The sequence below is a fragment of the Trichomycterus rosablanca genome, chromosome 2 (assembly GCF_030014385.1).
Source record: "Trichomycterus rosablanca isolate fTriRos1 chromosome 2, fTriRos1.hap1, whole genome shotgun sequence".
NCBI lineage: Eukaryota > Metazoa > Chordata > Actinopteri > Siluriformes > Trichomycteridae > Trichomycterus > Trichomycterus rosablanca.
In genome coordinates this window covers 24793855-24812071 of record NC_085989.1, presented here as the reverse complement: position 1 = coordinate 24812071, position 18217 = coordinate 24793855, and the positions used below count along the sequence as shown (strand labels likewise).

Genomic DNA, 18217 nt, shown 5'->3' with positions numbered 1-18217 from the left:
TTAATTAAGTGGAGTACAAGTAGTCTTAACAAAGTGGTGGGTAAGTGTATGTAGAAATTTTATTTATTTACACAAAGTGGACAGTTTGTTTTTTTTGTAGTTAAAAACTCAACCACCATACTGACAATATCTTTAAAAAAAGGCCAAACAACAAGCCACAGTTCTTCTACCTTTATCATTCAAAGCACCATCATGTAATCTTAATGTTTGGTACTAAAGATTTCTAAGAACAGAGCTAATACCAACGATCCATTCTCAACAGGTATTATATCAGCCTCTTTTCTCTGGTAGGTAAAACAGACCAATGTTGGCCAAAACATCCAGCCTCTGATGCAGCTTATTTGCCTCAATTTCTCATTGATTTTATGTAATTTCTGACCTGTTAATTCTGATATTTCCAATATTATCTTGCACCCACTGTGTTTTTAGACTTTGTGTGCTTGCACCCTCTAGCTGCACCTTAAAGTATTTTGTCATATGTGGTTTTACTTGCTAGTAAGAGCTTTACTAAATCCAAATATAAAAGTATTGTTGGGTGGCAAAGCTTGAATTTTACAAAAATCTGGAGTAACAGCAATCATCCTGTTATAACAAAATATAACACCATGGTAACATATTTCACGCACCCTTTGCCTTTTACTTATTACATATTAGCTGTTATCTCTTTTTAATCTAGTAAAACACGTAATGAAAGTTTAATTAATATGGCATTATATACACCCTTGGAGATCAGTGTTGCATACGGAGTTACACACCAGACTCCACTATCCCTGAGCAGACGCCAGCAGAGGTCGTAATTGCATCAGAAGTGTTTGTGAGGTGAGACCACATTATATTATTCATTCATGCAGACATCCTTGAAAAAGGATTGTTCCTTTTTATTGCAAATCCATCCAAAAACATTTATTAAATATATGCAAAATAATTACAATAATATTAAAAATAATAATGATTTCAGTCAGGTAATTCTGTGGTTCATACAAAACCTCGGCAGAGAAGTATGCAGTGCCAGTGACTGCCTTGTATCTTGTATACCAAAACTCTAAAGTAACTCCATGAAAAGATTCAGTTTAAACAGGCATAATGCTTTTTCTCAGTTGTGCTTGGCATCTGATGTCAGTCTTTGAAGTATATGTCTGATCCTCCCTACCACACCTTTGAACATTCCTTCTAATAATGCCTGGTCATCTTCTCCTACGGATATCAGCCTCCCCTGCAAAATAGAAACCAAAATAAGCTTAGATGTAATGAAATGTGCTTAGATAACTAAAAACTAAAAACTAGCAGTTCATTACAGCTAAATATGCTAATCAAGATGCAACCAGTGCCTAGAAGCTACTTTTATAATTTAATTTTCTATAATTAAATACAAAAAGATATAGCAGAATATTTCCCGAGGTGAAATATTTCAATTGTTTGTTGAAAATAATGTTTTACACATATCCTCAAGAGCAGAGTTAGCCAATGCTGTGCTTCTCCTTCTGTGCTGCTGTGTGTAAGAGATCTCCAACCGTTTATAAAGGCCATTCCAAAAGCTTCACTATTGCGAAACAACTCAAATTCAATAAAAAAGACCTGTTCCAGTTTAATAAGTTATTGATTAATCGATGACTGATAAAGTCCTGCAGCTGATCAGGGATTGTTTGTTTGTTTATTAGGATTTAACGTCATGTTTTACACTTTTGTTACATTCATGACAGGAACAGTAGTCACTCATAACACAAGGTTCATCAGTTCACAAGGTTATATCCATTGTCATGGACAATTTAGAGTCACCTATTCACCTCACTTGCATGTCTTTGGACTGTGGGAGGAAACCAGAGCACCTGGAGGAAACCCACACGGACACAGGGAGAACATGCAAACTCTGCACAGAAAGGACCCGGACCGCCCCACCTGGGGATCGAACCCAGGACCTTCTTGCTGTGAGGCGACAGTGCTACCCACTTAGCCACCGTGCCGCCCCCAGCTGATCAGGGTAAAAAAGAACTAAAAGACATATAACCACATATTAAGTGTGTTGTAACAATTTATAAAAGAACTAAATACATTTATGTTACTTTATTTTTGACTTAATACTAGGTAAGTATTACCATAGTTGTCTTGGTATTGATAATTAGCAGTATTATTTGAGATCTTAAGGAAAAATTGTAAAGATTGTCCAGTAATAAGAATAGGGTGGCTAGCAATATTCCAACAGAATGAATCTTAAAGCTATACATAAAGCATGGACTACACAAATAAATTAATATGATTAGTAATATTTATACCGAGGGTCACAAATGTGCTATTTTAATGAGCGATCATAAAAGCTATCACTTGCTTAAGGAGAAATGTGAACTGAGAGTCATGACTTACTGGTGTAATCCTGAGGGAGCATTGGCTTTGAGATGATCTGTCTTAAGGCCCCTATCCACTCCCTCCGCTCCTGTTCCTGTTCACACATGAATACAAACTTCCGGTCCGGAGTCTCCACTGAAATTCCACACTTCCACTTGTTTCCTCTGGTCCCTTTAGGCACACACTCGCTCACTGAATACCCATGATTCTCTGTCCCAATAAAAATGACCCCAAGCTCCACAGCATCCTTGACAACAATATGAAAGTTATGCTTCAGTTTACTTAGCTTCAAAGATTCCATTATTAACAAAAATCTAAAACAATAAAAGATATTAAAATAAAACCAAGAACTTTAACTAAACCAGAAATGTTTAATGTTTGAATGCTAATCTTTCATAAATAAAATGAATTTAAATGTATCTTACAAAGTGTACATGACTTAATTTACTATGCAAAAGTGTCCATTCCAGTGATGTCACAAAATGTAGTCTATACTACATATCTACATTAAAAAGCCTGAATAGTGGTAGCCTAGTGGGTAGAGCTAAGATTGTGGTTTTGAATCCTGGCTCTGCCATGCAGCCACTGTTGGACCCTTGAGCAAGGCCCTTAACCCCTTTCAGCTCCAGGGGTGCTGTACAATGGCGGACTCTGCGCTCTGACCCCAGCTTCAAAATAAGCTGGTATATTTCACTAAAAGAATTTCATTGTACTGTGCATGTGTATATATATAAATGCGATCTATTCTGTATCTATTCTATTCTGTATGTATTGCAAGTACTAATTTACACACTTTTAAACATTTTATTTTTATATTTGTGTTTGTAATGTAAATGGAATGTAAAACCCCTCAAATAAAATTAAAAAAAATGTAGAATTAACATATACCATTTCTTACCAGCTCATTTTTAAAATATAGTAATTTCCTGTCAAGGGCATCCAAGATAAACCATCTCTTCTTGAATGGCTCTCGTTGCTGTTCAGAAACAAAAAAAAATTAACTTCTATATGGCAAAAACACCTTCTATGTGGACACCCATTCTAATTAATGAGTTCAGGTGTTTCAGTAACACCCATTAATTATATGTGTATATAAAAACAATAATATAAAGCCAATTTCATGCTTTGTGGTAACTGTTTGGTAAATGCACATGCCGGTTTTAGCATGACTGTGCCCTTGGGCACAAAGCGAGGTCCATAAAACATGGTTTGACAAGTTTGGTGAGAAGGAACTCAACCCCACTGAAAACCTTTGGGATGAACTGGAATGTTGACAGCAAGCCAGGCTTTTCATCAGTGCTTGCCCTTGACAAGTGCACCCTGTATAAAGCCTTCCCAAATAAGTGGAGGCTGATATAGCCACAAGTTTAGGTGGCAACCTCATATACTGCCCAGGTCCACAGGATCATGATCTGGTGTCCACATACTTTTGGCCATACAATGTATAATAATATTCACAAAATGAACTGGAGCATTTATAACTGATTTAGAATTGTTAAAATGACTAGTGTTTTATTCTTCTGCTGCTATTATTTCTTATATTAGGTGAGTCACTCACCGAAGGACCTGTTTTTTCCATGTAACCTTCTTTAATGTAGTTTCTGGTAATCCATGGGATTAACTAAACAAAAAAAAACAAAAAAGAAACAAATGTCTTATACAATGATTGTGCTTGATTAGTCACATAAATGAAATGTAACACATGACAAATGTATATGTACATTTACTACAGCTAAATCATCAGTTAAAGCAAACAGTAATCAAAAGTTTACCTCTGTATCAGAAGCTGTAGGGAACGCTGTCTTCAGGTAGACAAAACGGGTAGCCCTTATTGCATTAAACCAATTTACAATCTCCTAAAAGTACAACAGACAGGACAGCTTTAGTGCTAAAAACATTTAAGGACACTAAAACTGCAGGAAAAACAGTGCCTTCAAGACTAAGGAAAGTCTTTCTGATTACTGGGCTTTGCTATTCCAGTCACAACTAGTTCTAACAGATGTAAGGGTTCTTCAAAAAGTTTCTGCACTTTTTAAAACTCTATTTATTAAGAATTTCAAAAACAAATTACATCACTTTTCTACATAGTTACCTTCCAATACATTTTTCCCAGTGCTGTACCATCATAATGCCATCAGCAAAAACCCCCACTGCTTTCACATCATCATCACATGAAAATCTTCTTCCCCTTAAAGCTGCTTTGAGTGGTCCAAAAAGGTGGAAATTAGATGACACTAAATCTGGACTATAAGCTCTCTCTCAGTCTTTCAGACACGACCAATTACTACTCCTCCTGTCCTTACTGTTTCCGACCAAAAATATAAAAGTGTGGAAACTTTTTGACGATACAATAAGTAAAATGGTAGTGGAATAGATTGCACTGAAAAGCTGTTACTGATACAGCTGTACTTGCTGGTGATGTGATATAACTGTCGGGTGTTAAGAAGCACAAGCATACAGAATTTAACCACCCAGTGCTAAGGCATGTAGTGCTATTCCTATGTTGTATGTGTAGTTTTATAATATTAATAATAATTACATTCAAAATTATAAATACTGATCTAAATTCCCTGAACATATTTGTGAGTGACTGAGTAAGTGATTGACTGATGTTCTGCAATGGTTTGGCATCCTGCCTTCAGTATTTTTCAACCAGTGTTTTTAGTTGGCACCAGCCCCACCTTGATGCTGATCATGATAAAACATAAAAATAACAATATTAATACTATAGATACTGAATGCAGAAAAGATTACCTGCCCACTTTCATGGTAAACAAAGATGTTTCGGGTGTGGTCATCCACACTGTAAGCGAGCTGTAGGCCATGAGGATGTCCAATCTTCTGCGGCTGTAATGTTGCATTCAGACTTTGTAAAGAGATAACTGCCTTTGGACCTTTAGATTCCTAAACATTAAAGGAAATATTCATTTTTTCATTTATAAGTTATCAGAGCATTATTCAATGAGTATCCCAGTACAGAACCTACATATACACTATGTAGCCAGTATGTGAACGCCCCTCCTAGTTATTGTGTTCAGGTGTTTCAACCACACCCATTGCTTACAGGCGCGTACATTTAATTATTTTACATTATATGCTTCCAAAGAAACAAATAAAGACAAGGTTTAAAATTTAGGTGTAAAGGAACTCCACTGGCCTGAACAGAGCTCCGACTCTAACTCTACTAAACACCTTTGGGATAAACTGGAAAGTCAGGTTTTTATTGTCATCCAACAGCAGTGCCTGACCTCACAAATGCACTTTTGACTGAATGAGAGCAAACATACTTAGACACCATTTAAAATTGTATTAATATGATAAATGAATAAACCTGAAAAAACCAACTCCGTATAGGGCATAGGGTTTTAGAATACCACGTCCAACAAGCTTATTTACATACTTTGGCCATATAATATACTAGGACCAAATGTATAACAAATAACAAATACTGTATATATGTATTTATTGTGATTAGCTCCACATAAAACCAGGACTGGCCAAAGACCTACAAATAGCAATTTAAGTAGTAGCATCTGCAATTAAAAAAGCCAAGTAAGCAAAGCATGCATGTCTTTGAGTAACAACAATTATATTTCTTAATCAAAAAAGCTTAATAAGGCATTCTCACATCCTCCTTGTAATACTTCAGGGTGAAGTCCTGCTCTGATAGAACAAACTTCCTCTTCAAAAACTGTCCATTGTCCTTCCCTTTTTTCCACAGCACCCCTTCATATATGCCTATGATTGAGGAAAGCAATAATTACCAAGAATGTACAATTAGAAATACACCTTTAAAATATATCATCCTTACATTAAAGCTACCACTGTACTTTTGGTGCACATTATACACCAATAACTTAATATCGAATCCCCAGATCACATGACAGGTATGATTTGTTAATAGTAAAAGCAATTTCTATTAAAAGAGTAAAAGAAAAATACTCTATTAAGCCTGTTAAAAAGAAATAAAAACTACAACCACAGATACACAGGTCAGTTTTAGAGTTGTTACCAATTTTCAACATGAATTAGCTGTGTTAAAGAAAAACCTCTAACAATTAGGTGATTTTGAGATTGAGATGTGGTATTAGGACAAATTTTCAAAGATGCTAGGCTAGACCGTGCAAATTGTGGGTGCATCAGTAAAAAAAAACTTTTTATTATTCACTCTCAAAAGTTAACCATTTGATGCACAACCTGGGTCAAAAGTGACCCAACTGAGTTTTTATTTTCTATATCTTTGCAATAAATTAATTTCGTCATTCAAGCTTCCATGAATTTTTCAATTAACTTGTTTTTGATCATCACAAATCCTTATTTCAGTTTTATATTTTTTGCTTTTTTAATAAAAATCATTTTTGTATCACTACCCTTGCACAACATGGGTCAAAAATGACCCTTATGTATTTACTATGGAATTTGACAGAAACTACTGACATTTGTAAGTGTTTGTAGTCAAAAACATATTTACTGATCTTTTGAAATACAACCAAAGATTAGGCTCTTGAATCTTGAATATGTCCAATACTATTTGCTTGCTAGCTGTTTACACATTCTAGTATAGATAGCTTTTATTAGCTAAGACAGCAAATACATGAATACAAATGTGCATATGAAAATATTCTTGAATGGATGAATATGGGTCATTTTTGACCCATGTTGTGCATTAGAAGGGGTTTGCTTAGCTTGTGCATCAAAGGGTTAAGGCATGTATTTTAAACAGGAACAAGCAGCATCAATGAAGAGGAAAATTGGCCACAGAGGAAGTTCACTGTAAGATTTGGTAAGCACTTTTTATTATAGTTGCTTAATACACCAGAAGTACAGCCACAAAAATAACTACAGTGCTGTAAAAAGTATGTCTCTCACTTCATTTCATCTACTTTTTTCTCATTTGTCACATTTAAATGTTTCAGATCTTCAAACTAATATCAACATAAGACAACACAATTAAGTGTTATCTCTGTCTAATACTAAAAGTAGTCTGATGTCCTGAAACATTTAAATAAAATTAAAGAAAAATTAAAGAAATTGGGAAACATTTTTTAAAGTATTATACAGATTTGGTGCTCTGACTAATCACCACCACTGAGATTCGAGTTTGAATCTCAGATGTGCTACTAACTTGTGTTTGGACCAAGCTAAAAAAAATTCCTTAATTCACAGTGTTTGCTATCAACTATAAAGCAGAATGAGAGTATGGACAGAAGTCATACAGGAATCACAAAGTCCAGTAATTGCATTGCATAGTGATATTAACAGTCAACAAATACAGCATTTTACAGGGACAGGTGTAGCCTTTGGTTCAAATACACTATCTTGATGACTATTATTTTCTATACTGCCAAAATTATTCAAAAGTGGTTAAATTACAAGCAGGATTAAGCCAAGTCTTTGCCAGGTTTAAAAATAGCACAGTGGCCATGCACTTAACAGCTAGCCATGTAAGACCACACAAAAAAGAAGAATAAAATAGTTAAGAAAGAGTGAGAATGAAAACTCGGTGCCACCAATGCCAGCTACCTGACCCAACATCAAGTAACAACCAAGAGCCCAAACAGAAAGAGGGTAATAATACCTAAAAATAATAAAATAACATAACAGAAGAGAACAAAAAATCTGCAGCCTGAAGCAGCAAGAACATAAAACAGATAGGTGAGTTGCCACAAAAGGTCGGACTGCCACTCCAACACCAGACGCCATCTGTGTCTGAGCGCCTTAACCTCGGAAAGGTAGGAAGACACAGAAAATGAGCAAGAGGATAGCTAAAATGCCTAAATTTAAAGGACCTCCACAGCTCCTGTGAATTAACCCTTAATGAGGCGGAGAGACTGCTGATTAAAGAAACAACACTTTTAATACCTCATGCCAGCCATAATGGCACAGGTAGACGTTATACCATAATTAGCACTCCTTGGCTGTCTATATGACAATGTGGGCCCAATAACAGCAGCTATGGTTGTAAAATGACTCATTATTAGATACACTTATAAGTCATTATAAACTTTTATAACCTTAGTTTATCGTTTTCTATAGAATACTTAAACATAAGGCCTAAAGATTACTAATTTACCTGATGCGTAGGCTCGTAGCTTATTTTCCTCTGTAAACTCCTGCCTTTCATACTTGGCTCTAATCCACTGCTCCCTTAGAACCCTACAGCACCCAGAAAAAAAACATCAAATAAAACAAACAAGAATACATAAAAAGAACAGCAAAGTAGCCCACATGGTTAATGTAGTTATCTCCAAAAAGATTGTGGAAAATTTCTTATTATAAAAAAGAAATTCCAACATTTAGTTAAAACTAAATCTGATACTAAAATAAAAAGTAAAACAATTTAAAAAATCCTAGTACATTTAAAAAACAAATCACAGTTTTTTGGTACTATACATTTTCATTAAATTGTAATTAAATTTATTAAATGTAATTCAGTTTAATATAAGAGTTTAACTAAGTGTTTAAGGAATTCTTAAGCAGTCTTTGACTACATGTTTTACTGGGGTGTAAGAATTAAAACTTACATATTTATTAGCATTACAGCATTTATTAGGATTACAGAAAAAGCCAGTAAAAATAATCTAAAATGTGTTGACTTTCACAAATTAGGCAATGGCTGTAAAATGTCCATATTTACTGACAGGGCAATAATGAAGAGTTTAACTAGAAAATGAAAGAATCTGCATAGAAAAGGACAGAGGTCTATTTAGTCCCCTTCACACACTCTAGAAAACTATTTTCAGGAATCACAGAGATAGTGACTGCTTTCTGAGTTCAGTAAATTTTTCTATTCAGTAAATCTACAATTAGAAACCATCACATTCATGCCAGCAACTCTTTGGAATGTGTTATAGAAAAGGCCAATTGTAAGTGCCTGCAGTTTACTAAATGCTACTGAAATTGACATTCTAATTGGGCTCAAACAAAACAAAACACACTGAAATTAGACTGAAACTAAACACACTTTGGCATGATGTTTTGTTTCCTCCAAAAGCCACTAGATTAAGACTAAAGATTTGTCAGCCTGTGCCAAGAAACCAAAATTTTGGTTGTGGTTGAATCTTTCAGCAGGGCAGTATTTCAAAACATTAAGCCTTTGCTATGGGCATCCCAGTCCCCTATTTTTAACATACATTTGTAAACATATGTTGCTGCATTCATGTATTTCAGTTAAAAATTGATCTGCCCATTTCTAAATATATATTTTAAAACTATTCAGGCATGACATAGTTTTGGTTTTAATATTGCTTGACTGATTGCTTGTTTTTTATTACTTCTTATTTTAGTGGAATGAAAAAGTATACTTTATTGTGTTGTGGATTTAAAATGGTTATAATTCCTATTTGTGTAATGAGGAAAACAGAAATCTCTTTTTGACAAAAGTATTGAGTCCCCAATATTCAGAGCTTTGTAGAAGCCAACCGGGTGCAATAACAGCTGCACCACAAGGTTTGCACACCTGAATCAAATACATTACTAATTTTGCAGCTGACTATATTTACTGGTTCAGATATATCAAGATATATCAGTATTAACAATAGAAGTGTCTATAACTGTATAACTATAAACATTTTAGAGAGCTGATCAAACCACTTTTGTAGAGAACTGAAAGGACTAATAAACACACAGGGCCTGACACCTAACACCCAACCCCCCCCCCCCCCCCCCATCACCGCCACCCTAGCTGAAACAGGAATACATGAGTTCCCTTTCTTGTTACCAACAATGATGCATATTCTTACTATGCAGCCAAAATTTGTTTGCCACATCAGCAGGGTTCCACTTCCCTAATAAAAATATTTTGTAATCCCAACAGCAACGAACAAATGCAAGTCTGCGGAACAATTTCCACTTTCAGTGCCTGTAAATTACTCAGACTTTATAAATGTCCTCAAGTCACCACAAGCGAGTACTTACTCACAGTCATTGTGCTGAGGCTGATAATAGAAGACGGGAACACATTTTTCGTAGAAGTCTTTGGCAGTTTGGTTTCCATGGGCTTTCATGAACTTCATTTTAGTCCATTAATGCACATGAAATATAAAAGAAATCAGGTCAACAAGAGCCAGTGTAAAATATTTCACCTAAAATATTACAAACAAATGACAAATAAAAGGAAAACCGAATATAATACTTCTTAGTACAATGTTGAGCCACCGAAAGCCAACATTACAGCTTCAATGCACATTGATTCTAGATTATACAAGTCTCTGGGCCTATTTTGGAAGAAAAACTCTACTGTGATACAACATTTTCAATTGGTTATTTGTGTTGAAGAGCACAACCTAAAACATTAGTCAAAAGTGTTTCATAATGTTGCAAACTGGTAACTGCAAACATATCATATGATAGATGTTAACATCATAGTAATCAGGAACATTAAGTCACAATACTTTTGTATCAATTTGCAGGGACTTTTCCACTAAGGTAACAAATGGGCCGTTACTATGCCAGTGAAAGGCACAATTACTCCATTACACAGTTTCAAAACTCCCGTTGCAGAGACCAATCATTAATATGTTTAAGAATTCTCTTAAAGTAAAACACACATAATGTAACACATGAAAAGTCTTAATAATAAAAGTTATATCATTCTGTTAGAACATTCAAGTTCTCTTTCCATGTTGATCCAAAATTATGGTCAACTGGGTCTGCTTAGTATACATATATTAATAACTGCCACAAAGCATGATGCACATGACTAGGTGTCTCATGGTGGACATCCCTTATTTGATGGCACATTTCTATTTACAAATGCTTACCTCTACAAGTTCATCATCCCAGAAGTCCAAGCGTATGGATTTTATTCGGCTTATATTTGAAAGATTGCGATGAGTTCCAGAGCAATTCAGACAAACAAACATGCCAAGAGTATACGATGCCCAATCTGGCTCTGCAAAGTACATATGACAATTAAATTTGAATTAGAAGTGGGTAGTACGGGAAATATATCACATTTCATTGCACTAATTTCCTGATACTCAATATGTGCCACAATATTTAGTTTTTGGGAGGTTTAACAAGCCCAGATAATCCAGCACTGATTAAAACTGACCTGACAAGTCTTTGTACTGTTTATGAGCTATTGTGAACTGTGCTATTGTGTTTAAACCAGTCTGCCATGGTCTGGTGTTTACATAATGGGAAAATACAGCATTGCCTACACAATATGGTCAAAGGTAAGTGGACATATGAATATGAATGTGTTGGACTCTCACACCACCATCCCCACCCTTGCAGCTCTAATAGCTTTCATTATTCTATGAACGTGTTTCACAAGAGTTTGTAGTGTGTCTGTTCAAATTTGTGTTGATTTAGTGAAAAAGTCTTTGTGAGGTCAAGCAAGAAGGTCTGGCTCAGAATCAACATGTGAACTATTCCAATGGTTGAGGTCAGAGCTCTGTTCAGGTCACTGAAGTTCCTCCAGACCAAACCATGTCTTTATGGACCTCATGTTGTTCACTGGGACACAATCAAGCTGAAATAGATTAGAGACTTTTATAATTATTGTCACAAACTTGAAAGCAAATTATAATTAATATAATTGATTTTATTCCTTATTATTTATTGAATGCCTTCCCATTAGAGTGGAGGGAGTTATAGCTATCAAGGGTGGTGGGCAGGGGGCAACTTTATATTTATGTCTATGAATTAGAAATGGAATATGCAACAAGCATGTGGTCAAATGGCTGCTCTTTTTCTGTAACTGGCACACAACAAAAAGATTTAAGAATTTGTTTTTTTAATATTGTGTTTTTTTAATATGCTTGGTGAAATAAATACATTCAGCAACTTGAATTATTAATGTGAAGATTTAGAAGGTTCTATGCTAATATTATTTCTGTTGCATGGCATTGTAATTACTTGTTAATTATTAATTTTGACATTAGTTGAGCATTAATTTGTGGTGGTTCCTGGATCGCCTTTATCCTTTATTTTCTTCTCGTAATAAACTGAGTATGCGATTTTTCACACCAGTCTGAACTGTTGACACAAGGCAGGGTGAGTCCCTGAATTATGCTGTTAACATAAAATTATGACTAGACCATCTGCATGTCACAAATCAACAGCCAGACTTCTGTAAGTCGCTCTGGATAAGAGCGTCTGCTAAATGCAGAAAATGTAAATGTAAACAGCCATGCCACAGTCCAAGTCATTTAGATCACTTTATATATTGCACTGCTGCTACACATGACTCGCTGCTTGGAATGAATAAGCAGACGTATGTTTGTTTGGTTTTTGATTAAAGCCGTATATGTTATAAGCCTACTGTAATTCATTATACATTAGTATATCTTGAGTATCTTGTTATTTATTTTACAATACTCACATTTATACTGTTAGTTACTATACAGCAGGCTTTATGTGAGTATACTTTTGTGTCTTATACATCACAAGTGTGTGTTGTTATTCACAGAATATGTGAGTATAAGTTATGCATGCTTGTAAATACACTGTTTTTACTTTATGTAGCTATGTTATTTAATAAATAGTACATGTAATTTATTATATACATGTCAGTACATTTCTTCATTATACATTTGAATGACCTTTGATATACATGTGTACTCTAATTTATTTGACAGCACATGTGAGTACACTGTTATTTAATATACAGTACATGTGTTTTATGTAATTTACCATACAGCACATGTGAGTACACTGTTATTTAATATACAGTACATGTGTTTTATGTAATTTACCATACAGCACATGTGCGTACACTGTTATTTAATATACAGTACATGTGTTTTATGTAATTTACCATACAGCACATGTGCGTACACTGTTATTTAATATACAGTACATGTGTTTTATGCAATTTACCATGCAACACATGTGAGTACACTGTTATTTAATATACAGTACATGTGTTTTATGTAATTTACCATACAGCACATGTGCGTACACTGTTATTTAATATACAGTACATGTGTTTTATGTAATTTACCATACAGCACATGTGAGTACACTGTTATTTAATATACAGTACATGTGTTTTATGTAATTGACTATACAGCACATGTGAGTACACTGTTATTTAATATACAGTACATGTGTTTTATGTAATTTACCATACAGCACATGTGAGTACACTATTATTTAATATACCTACAGTACATGTGTTTTATGTAATTTACCATACAGCACATGTGAGTACACTGTTATTTAATATACAGTACATGTGTTTTATGTAATTGACTATACAGCACATGTGAGTACAGTTATTTAATATACAGTACATGTGTTTTATGTAATTTACCATACAGCACATGTGAGTACACTGTTATTTAATATACAGTACATGTGTTTTATGTAATTTACCATACAGCACATGTGAGTACACTATTATTTAATATACAGTACATGTGTTTTATGTAATTGACTATACAGCACATGTGAGTACACTGTTATTTAATATACAGTACATGTGTTTTATGTAATTGACTATACAGCACATGTGAGTACACTATTATTTAATATACAGTACATGTGTTTTATGTAATTGACTATACAGCACATGTGAGTACACTGTTATTTAATATACAGTACATGTGTTTTATGTAATTGACTATACAGCACATGTGAGTACACTGTTATTTAATATACAGTACATGTGTTTTATGTAATTGACTATACAGCACATGTGAGTACACTGTTATTTAATATACGGTAGATGTGCTTTATGTAATTTACTATACAGCACATGTGTTAATGTAATTGACTATACAGCAAATGTGAGTACATTGTTATTTAATATACGGTAGATGTGCTTTATGTAATTTACTATACAGCACATGTGTTAATGTAATTGACTATACAGCAAATGTGAGTACATTGTTATTTAATATACGGTACATGTGCTTTATGTAATTTACTATACAGCACATGTGTTAATGTAATTGACTATACAGCAAATGTGAGTACATTGTTATTTAATATACGGTAGATGTGCTTTATGTAATTTACTATACAGCACATGTGTTAATGTAATTGACTATACAGCAAATGTGAGTACATTGTTATTTAATATACGGTACATGTGTTTTATGTAATTTACTATACAGCACATGTGTTAATGTAATTGACCATACAGCACATGTGAGTACACTGTTATTTAAAATACAGTACATGTGTTTTATGTAATTTACTATACAGCACATGTGAGTAGCTATTTAAGTTTTATATTGGAAATAGAGTACATGTGTATGGACACTCTTGTCAACATCTTATACGTTATACTTTATTGGTATAACTTGTATGCGGCACTTCTGTAAATATACTGTATTAAAAATACACTTTCAGTAACTCAGATTATAGGTTTGGAAGTGCAGAAACTTGTAGAATGATATTTGATGTCATCAGAGAATTAATGTTACTCACCCGGTGCGCAGCAGTCCGCACAGCAGCTGTTCTTTGGCAGCTTCACTAATTCCAAAAGAATCTTTTTGTTCTTATCTCGATTTGCCATGAGACGTAATTCTAAACCTACTTTGAAGGTTATCTGTTGGACATCGGAGTTCAGGTATTTGTAGGAAGAATGTCCATTCCGAAGAACTGAACAAGTCTGCGTTACACAGGTTAGTAATACACTTGCTGTGAGCCGCACCCACTGACTGCGGTAAAGTTAGTTTTATAGAGCTGATGGGAAATGACTACAATTTTACCAGCGTAACAAGTGCTGTACTAGACAGGCGCTGTCTGTCTGCTTCCCCTCTCTAACAGACCCCAATTCGTCAGCAGCTAAACCACAATAAAACATACACCGATTAGGCATAACATTATGACCACCTTCCTAATATTGTGTTGGTCCACCTTTTGCTGACCCATCAAGGCATGGACTCCACTAGACCCCTGGCCCTGAAAGTGTGCTTTGGTATCTGGCACCAAGATGTTAGCAGCAGATCCTTTAACTCCTGTAAGTTGTGAGGTGGGGCCTCCACGGATCAGACTTGATTGTCCAGCACATCCCACAGATGCTCGATTGGATTAAGATCTGGGGAATTTGGAGGCCAAATCAACACCTTAAACCTGTTGTTGTGCTCCTCAAACCATTCCTGAACCATTTTTGCTTTGTGGCAGGGCGCATTATCCTGCTGAAAGAGGCCACAGCAATTAGGGAATACAGTTTACATGAAAGGGTGTACATGGTCTGCAACAATGCTTAGGTAGGTGGTACGTGTCAAAGTAACATCCACATGGATGGCAGGACCCAAGGTTTCCCAGCAGAACATTGCCCATAGCATCACACGCCTTCTTCCTATAGTGCATCCTGGTGCCATGTGTTCCCAGGTAAGCGACGCACACGCACCCGGCCATCCACATGATGTAAAACAGAACGTGATTCATCAGACCAGGCCACCTTCTTCCACTGCTCTGTGGTCCAGTTCCGATGCCCAAGTGCCTATTGTTGGCGCTTTCGGCGGTGGACAGGGGTCAGCATGGGTAGCCTGACTGGTCTGTGGCTATGCAGCCCCATACGCAACAAACTGGGATGTACTGCACTTTGTATTCTGACACCTTTCTATCAGAACCAGCATTAACTTCTTCAGCAATTTGAGCTACAGTAGCTCGTCTGTTGGATTGGACCACACAGGCCAGCCTTCACTCCCCAACACATCAACTCTGAAGATAAAATGTTCATTTTCTGCCTAATATATTCCACCCACTAACAGGTGCCGTGATGAAGAGATAATCACTGTTATTCACGTCACCCGTCAATGGTCAAATGTTATGCCTAGTCCGTATAATACTGTAGGTGAAACAGTTTAAATAAAGGTTATCAGCCCAAGAAAATTAAAAAGCATAACCCCCCCCCCTCTGTTTTTATATTCATCCCTCCTTCAGTCACTATGTAGTCTTCTGTATCAATGGCCTGAATTGTGAAGAAAATAATTCATTTGTGTTCATGTTGTATTCACTAACTTCTGTTTAATGCACTCTTTAATCATGGAGCAGCTTGCATTGATACATTGTTTCGAAACAATTTGCTTTAATCTAGACATGGACCCCATTCATCCGAGGTGTATATGTACAGTAGTGTTCAAAATAATAGCAGTCCAACACCATTAACCTGATAAATCACTGTTTTTAGTAGAAATGCTATTTCTACATAGCAAAAAATTGACTTGAAAGTGTAGTAGAGTAATGAAAACAAAACAAACCCAACAATTAGGACATGCATCCCACTCATTCTGAGTAATCGAAGCATTGATTGAAAGGGGGTTGTTCAAAATAATAGCAGTGAGGAGTTCAATTGGTGAAGTCATTCATTCTGCAGAAGAACGGGTGTCAGTTTTGGCCCTTATTTAATGTAGGAGGGTGGCAAATGTTGCACAGGTTGGTCATAGCCCATTTCCTTTTGAAATACTGGGTAAAATGAGTTGTTCCAGACATTGTTCTGATGAACAGTGTACTTTGATTAAAAAGTTGATTGTAGAGAGAAAAAACATACAGAGAAGTGCAGCAAATTAATTAAGCTAAAATGATCTCAAATGCCTTGAAGTGACAACCAACACCTGAAAGATACGGAAGGAAGCGTGAAACTACTGTTCAATTGGATCGAAGATTAGCCAAAATAGCAAATACTCAGTAAATGATCACCTCCAGAAAGATCAAGGAACATCTAAATTTACCAGTGAGTACAGAAGATGATTAAATGAAGCCAATTTACCAGCAAGAACTCCTTGCAAAGTCCCGTTGTTAAGAAAAAGACAAGTCCTGAATGGGTTAACATTTGCCAAGGAACACATTGACTGGTCCAAAGAGAAATGGCTCAACATTTTGTGGACTGGTGAAAGCAAAATTGTTCTATTTGGGTCTAGTGGCCGTAGACAGTATGTCAGACGACCCCCAAGCACTGAATTCAAGCCACAGTACACTGTGAAGACAGTAAAGCATGGTGGTACAAAATGATGATATGGGGATGATCATACCATGGTGTTACGCATATTTATCGCATACGAGGGATCATGGATCAGTTTAAATATATCAGAATACTTGAGTAGATCATGTTGCCCTATGTCGAAGAAGAAATGTCCTTAAAATGGGTGTTTCAACATGACAATGACCCAAAACATCTTGGTTACAGACAAACAAGATTGAGGTAATAGAGTGACCAGCCCAATCCCCTGACTTCAATCCCAGAGAGAACTTGTGGGCTGAAATCTGAAACGTGTTTTTTTGAGGCAAAACCCAAAATTGCAGAAGAACTGTGGAATGTAGTCTAATCATCCTGGACTGGAATACCTGTTCAGAGGTGCCAGAAGTTGGTCGACTCCATGCAACACAGATCTCGGAAACAATTGTTCTGCCACTGAATAGTAGTTCAGTAATTTAAAGTAAAGTGAAACCTCAAACATTTTTTCCTAATATTAATTTTTCTTAATTTTCTGTAAAGGATTGACACAAACTGACTAAATGTTGTTAATGTTTTGATTCAGAATTGAAAGTGGAGTATTTTCAGTGCATTTGCATTTATGGAAATAAAAGTTATTATAATGATTTTGTGCTTTATTCGCTTTTTTAAAATCACTGCTATTTTTTTGAACACCACTGTATCTAGAGACAAGATTATCTCTACATGTACGGTTGGAAAATATACTTTGAAAAAGTACTCTGCTTCAGGAACATGGAAGAGAAATTGTTAATAAACAAATGGTGAGGGGAAGATGTGACAGTTTTTTGTAGATTTAGAGACTACATTTGTTTATTTCAGAAGCTACAATGTATAAACTTTCTACATTTTCATTTGTGATTTGATGCAAATTCTGTCACTGCGATGATTGTGTACTGAGAAGTGAAAAGTTAAATAATTAGATCTGGTCTTATACAAACCATTTAGTGTTAAAAATAGCTTACTGTAACTTCCCAATCA

At 35.4% G+C, this 18217-nt stretch overlaps 1 protein-coding gene across 1 annotated transcript; it reads right to left on the bottom strand.

Moving 5' to 3' along the window:
• Nucleotides 1–898: 898 nt before the first annotated feature.
• adap2 (ArfGAP with dual PH domains 2) lies at nt 899–14812 on the bottom strand. The gene is made up of 11 exons (XM_062990442.1): nt 14725–14812; nt 11103–11233; nt 10258–10349; nt 8414–8496; nt 5969–6078; nt 5095–5244; nt 4113–4196; nt 3899–3961; nt 3239–3316; nt 2359–2587; nt 899–1213 (listed from the first exon to the last, which is right to left on the bottom strand). Exons 1-11 carry the CDS (start codon nt 14810–14812, stop codon nt 1185–1187), a joined length of 1137 nt encoding a protein of 378 aa, XP_062846512.1. The 3' UTR covers nt 899–1184.
• Nucleotides 14813–18217: the final 3405 nt, after the last annotated feature.

Excerpts from the sequence above, each read along its gene's own strand:
- adap2 (XM_062990442.1), bottom strand. The coding sequence starts at position 14,812 with ATGGCAAATCGAGATAAGAACAAAAAGATTCTTTTGGAATTAGTGAAG. Across the intron at positions 4,197-5,094 it reads TTTACCATGAAAGTGGGCAG|GAGATTGTAAATTGGTTTAA; the intron begins GTAATCTTTTCT and ends TTGTACTTTTAG. Across the intron at positions 3,962-4,112 it reads CTACAGCTTCTGATACAGAG|TTAATCCCATGGATTACCAG; the intron begins GTAAACTTTTGA and ends TTTTTTGTTTAG.